This window comes from Lepidothrix coronata, unplaced genomic scaffold, assembly GCF_001604755.1.
Source record: "Lepidothrix coronata isolate B3197 unplaced genomic scaffold, Lepidothrix_coronata-1.0 Scaffold228, whole genome shotgun sequence".
NCBI classification, from domain to species: Eukaryota; Metazoa; Chordata; class Aves; order Passeriformes; family Pipridae; genus Lepidothrix; species Lepidothrix coronata.
Genome location: NW_016690408.1, coordinates 964871 through 970853, shown reverse-complemented (window position 1 = coordinate 970853; position 5983 = coordinate 964871). Strand labels below are relative to the sequence as shown.

Below are 5983 nucleotides of genomic sequence, written 5' to 3'. Positions count from 1 at the left end.
TCGTGGGGTACAAAAAACGGCTGGAAGGGAGAGCCCCGAGCCAGGGCAAGGCACATTCTTGGCTGTGAGGGTGGGGAGGCCCTGGCACAGGTTGCCCAGAGAAGCTGTGGCTGCCCCTGGATCCCTGGAAGTGTCCAAGGCCAGGTTGGATGAGGCTTGGATAGTGGAAGGTGTCCCTGCCCGTGGCAGGGGTTGGGACTAGACGGGCTTTAAGTTCCCTTCCAACCCAAACCATTCTGGGATTCTCTGATCACTCGCTGGTCTTCTGTACAGTTGGTAGTTTTACCCTGATTTCTAGAAGAAGACTGCATTCACATAAAGACCATTATCAAATTTAGCAGCAATTACTGCTCTTGTTTTGAATCAGAGCACAGAAACCAAGTACTTGGAGCCTAATTTGTCCTTCCCGGGAGATGATCCCACAAGATCAAGAGCAGGACATTTTAGAGAAGCCTGTGAGTGCATTTGGTGTTGATATTGCTGTCTTACAGATTTATATTAGAGTTGGCCTCCAAAGGAAGGGAAAATAGGTGATGGGTATTTTACTGCCCATCCACTTCTTGTTAAATTGTCTTCATTTTTTCATTTAGCATCTGCCTCACTGAGTACTCTTCATCTGCTCCTGAGCCAGCTGATGTACAGCAGATGTTAAGCACTTAGTGAGGCAGAGAAGGAGGTAAAAGTGTCATATCATGATTAAATAGTTGCTACAGCTATTATATAGGGTGACCATACTGCTCTGCTCTTACATTTAAAGTCACAGTGTACTGAACAGGAGGAAGCACATGTTTTGGATCAAGCCTGCGACTGCTGCTGGAAAAATATATTTTTTTTAAAAGTAAAGTTTTTTCGTGATTAACAACAACAACAAAAAAGACAAATATTTTAAATATGCTTTAGAATTAAGATTTATGTTTCTCATGAAGGTGTTTCTTGAAAGAAACTTGGTGATTGTTGATAATTCCATAGGAGGGACATGTTCATCCACACAGGAGACATGGTTTGTGGGACTGGGAACTCTTTGCCGTCAAAGGGGAGATTGAGAGCCCAGAATAAAGGAGAGCCAGTTTAGGGGGCTTAACTAAAGGGCAGCAGTGTGTGGTTTGTGTGGGGTATCTGGCTCAGTGCTCATAAGTCAGAGCAGTGGCTTGATCACCTATTTCCTGTAAAGGCAACATGTTTTGAACTAACAGGACAATCAATATTCATGTTTTCGTAGAAACCCCACCTGGACTTTGCATGTTTTTTGTAAGTTTGTGCCAGTTTTGAAGGGTTGATTTCAATGACTCAATTTCAATAAATGAAAGAGATAGGATAAAAAAGCTTTTGGGTCAGGATCAGAACAGCTTTGGCTGGAAGCAGTTGGAACTGGATGGGCTCAGCTGTGTCTGGGATGGGGTAGCCCCTGGCTTCTCCTCACAGAGAACATCACTGTGACAAAACCTTCCCAGTGACACCCCACACCCCTCAATAAATCGATATTCAAACATTCACTCATAAAATCTCTTCGGTTGTTTGTCCTCCACTGAGATGAACTCAAACCCACAGCTGTAAGCTCAGAGTTGGTCTGTGTAAATTGAGGCTTTCTGGAAACGTGTTCCATGGACTTCTGTTCCCAGCAGAGGTGGAAGAGGATGCTAAAATTCCCAGTGACAAACCCCATAAATATCAGCTGCTGAACATGCTAAACCTCGATAGAGGAGTCCTGTGGTACCACCTGGGTGTAACAATACAGGCAGAAAACCTGGAGATTAAAATGCAAATGAAATAGTCTTGCACTCTGCCCAGTTATCTGTCCAATGTCATAAATCAGAAGGTAACAACTTTATGAAGGCTATTGTGAAGCAAATGGCATAACCAAAGATTTACAGGAAAGTAAATAAAGCAGAGTTTTCTATCTTACATCCAGCAGCTTTGGGGACTCAGCATCAGTTCTTTAATAAGCACAGAGGGCCATAAAGAGTTAGGGAGGAGCTGTAATGAGAGATTTTTGAAAGGTGAGTTTTCCCTCCTTAGGACAAGAATATTCTCTGTTTTGGTTGCTGTGGGACCATGGCAGTGAGATGGACCATGGCTGGAGAGCTCATCCCACCATGGGCAGCAGGGTCACAGCACCCCTGGGAGCTCTGGGACAGCTCAGGAGGGGCAGGGCACTGTAAAAACAGTCCAGAGCTTCCCATTCCACCTGGGACAGCATGAGCTTCGAGTCTGCTCAGTTTTGGAATAACTTTTAGATTGCAACATTGACCTTTCTTGTAGAATTGTGATTTTTAATCGGGAAATGAAGGGATAAACTCGCCAAAACCCTTTTGGCTGATTCTGACTTTCAAACAAGCACAAAGAGGAATGGTGGTAAGGCACTCAAGTCCTGGATGTTAATATATTTACTTATGCTTCTAGAAAACACCTAGTGACTACATGCATATAAAACCCAACCCTAAACAACCAAGGTTCCCAATCAAAAAAAAAAAAAGGGGGAAAAAAGAATAAAAAAGTCACCAGACTATAAATCTATAAATTGATGTAATTTTATTGAACTTCATTTTCATATTTCTAGAGAATCAGACTTTGAGATGCCATAGATTTTTAGTTTTATCATTAATTTGAAAGTTAGGAAAAAAGAACAACAACAAAGAAAAAGGATGTCTCCTTGAGACAAATTCAGATGTGACTTAAAAAGTAAGTCAGCAGTAAATAAGTCTCTTGCCTTTTCTCTCTGAAACAATGCAATGAAAAGGGAAGAAACTGTACAACCATCATCATTCATGTGGCAACAATAGATCTGACTGCAGCAGACAAAACAAGTTCTTTAAAGTGTGCATTGCTGGGAATAATAAGAACTGAAAAACACAAAGAAAGAAGATAATTTTTCTGACTATTTCCATGTAACTCTGCTGTTCGCATTGTCTTTCTTCTAGTGACTCTGTCTCATCAGCCTGAACCCTTGGTTTCAGTCTGTTTTCCCAGTGGGATGTAGGACATTAACTGTTTCTTCTGGTGAAACCAAAATGAGATGCCAAGAAGAACATGAAAGTGATATTTTAATTTTGTCTCCAAAGATGCAAAATAAACACAGCATGTTCATTCTTGGCTTCCTGCAGAGACATTGCAGTGCTGGAAGTTATCAGAAGAATTAAGGCTGAATTTATCTGGGAGGGGTGCAGGGTCCTATTTGCTATTCCAAGGAAGCATTTTGGCTCGCTGTCTATGAATCAGTGCAGCTCCAGCCAGTACCCAAGAAAACCTTCAAAATAAAATGGAGGGACACTTAGATACAGACAAAACACCTTGTGTCCCAAATGGAATGGGGAAAAATCATCTCAGCTGTGCAGGATTTCAAGAAGTTAATCTGAAGACAATTACAGAAAAATGGCTCTTCGTCAGTCCTCTTTGACAGAGGTACAGAGATAGAAAATACACCAACCAACTGTTTCTGTCGTGCCTGTGAGTTTGTAAGGAAACTTTTCCTTTGTGATTTTGCACTGTTAAGAGGCAATTTATCCACGCATTTATGTGACAGCAGATGCTGTCATCTGCCTATGGTGCCTTAATCTGATACTAAAAACAGCTTTATTTTTCTCTTTCTGATCAACTATAGCAAAGTCGTGTTTGTCGTGTGCGGGTCTCTCTTTGTGCTAAACGAGCTCTTTTCCCGTTGCAGATCGTCCAACTATTGGCTCAACCGCATCCAGTCCTTCCTCTACTGCAACGAGAACGGGCTCCTGGGGAGCTTTTCCGAGGAGACCCACACGTGCACGTGCCCCAACGACCAGGTGGCCTGCCAGGGCTTCCTGCCCTGCACGGTGGGGGACGGCCCCGCCTGCCTGAGCTGCGCCCCCGACAACCGCACCCGCTGCGGGAGCTGCAACGCCGGCTACATGCTGAGCCAGGGGCTGTGCAAGCCCGAGGTGGCCGACTCCACCGAGCACTACATCGGCTTCGAGACCGACCTGCAGGACCTGGAGATGAAGTATTTGCTGCAGAAGACGGACAGGAGGATCGAGGTCCACGCCATCTTCATCAGCAACGACATGCGCCTCAACAGCTGGTTCGACCCCTCGTGGCGCAAGAGGATGCTGCTCACCCTGAAGAGCAACAAGTACAAGTCCAGCCTGGTGCACATGATACTGGGCCTCTCCCTGCAGATTTGCCTGACTAAAAACAGCACCTTAGAGCCCGTCCTCGCTGTTTATGTCAACCCTTTTGGAGGCAGCCACTCTGAGAGCTGGTTTATGCCTGTGAACGAAAATAATTTCCCAGACTGGGAGCGGACTAAGCTGGACCTACCCCTGCAGTGTTATAACTGGACGCTGACTCTGGGCAACAAGTGGAAGACATTTTTTGAAACCGTGCACATCTATCTGAGGAGTCGAATAAAGTCGAACGGTCCGAACGGCAACGAGAGCATCTACTACGAACCCCTGGAGTTTATCGATCCCTCCAGAAACCTGGGCTACATGAAAATCAATAACATCCAAGTGTTTGGCTACAGCATGCACTTCGACCCAGAGGCAATTCGAGACTTGATTTTGCAGCTGGACTACCCCTACACTCAGGGCTCACAGGACTCGGCACTTTTGCAGTTGTTGGAGATCCGGGACCGTGTAAATAAACTCTCTCCCCCCGGCCAACGTCGCCTGGACCTCTTCTCTTGCTTGCTCCGTCATAGACTCAAACTGTCAACCAGCGAGGTGGTGAGGATCCAATCTGCTTTGCAGGCCTTTAATGCCAAATTGCCAAACACAGTGGATTATGACACAACCAAATTATGTAGTTAACCATGAATGTGAAGCACAACACAAAACCTTGAAGGAGTTTTTACAGTGCTTTTGTGGAACAGTTTATGTTTGGAAGAGTACATTTAAATTGTCTTTTCAATATCTGTCTTATATCAGTCAATACTGTTGGATGGCAATTTACACACATGAACTTGCTGACAATGAATATATTATACCTGCAGTTTTGGTTTATGAATGAAATAAATACTGACACCAGTCTAGGAGACGTTCTACTTTTTACAATAAATTTCATTTGTAATTTTATATGTTCCGTGGCAATGCTTTTGTGCATTACATCCTCTAGAGGGAACATAGAAGGATACCAATAAAATTTTGTAGCTGAACAGTTATTACAAAGAAACGCTGTGGGATTCTTCTTTCTGACACAAAAGTTGTAACGTTGATACACTTTTGTGTGGGTTGAACCCAGGAGGGGGAGGTAAAGACAAGAGAGCGACTCCAGATTTTAACAGGAACTGCAGGAAAGTCAAAGCCATAGAATATTTTATTTTTAGAACGTGCATCTGCAAAAAGAATTAAGCACATGCATACATTGGCTCCTCCAAATTCACACACTATAATATTCAGAATTATCTCTTTTGAACTATTTACCTAAATACAATCCATGCTGTTCAGATTCAAATTCATTTTAAACATTTCCCTGACAATGCAGCTGTTTAGTAGGTGGATATATTTTTTTCACTGGTACAGATGTACTTTCACTGCAACATTTTTCAGTTTTAAAAAATAAAACTTGCAGATACATGGCAGCTATCAAAATCCAGATCTAGTTTATAAGGACGAAAGTGCAAATAAATGTAATTTTAAATTAATGACATTAATTCAGTGTGCATGTCTGTGGGGCAGAATCAGGTTCTTTGCTATTTTACACGTCCCAGCAGCAAAAAACCCCATCTAAAACAGAACTTGGGACTTCCAAGAAGCTTTTGTTACCTCTTGCAAGAGAACAGAACAAATGGCTGGGCTCTCAGAAGTCCTTGTTAGTAACTACAGGGAAAAGTGAAGGAAATTGATACAAAATGTTTTAATAGCACCTCCTTACGTTCAGTCTGAATCTATGTCAGAAATTTAAAAGTCAATTTGTGTTTTTAAAATGGGAAAGAATTACATATGAAACTACCATTTTGTGAGCAAGCACAGAGAGGAAAAAACCCCACCATATTTGGTTCATACACAATTTTAAT

At 42.8% G+C, this 5983-nt stretch overlaps 1 protein-coding gene across 2 annotated transcripts in view; it reads left to right on the top strand.

Annotated features, from left to right (window-relative positions):
* LOC108506711 (BMP/retinoic acid-inducible neural-specific protein 3) overlaps positions 1–5128 on the top strand; it is a 159408-nt gene extending 154280 nt beyond the window's left edge. For both annotated transcript variants that reach the window (XM_017834046.1, XM_017834047.1), the window contains exon 8: positions 3662–5128. In XM_017834046.1, the coding sequence (XP_017689535.1) occupies positions 3662–4778 (1117 nt within the window). In that variant the 3' untranslated portion in view covers positions 4779–5128. The remainder of the gene's footprint in view (positions 1–3661) is intronic.
* The last annotated feature ends 855 nt before the right edge of the window (positions 5129–5983 follow it).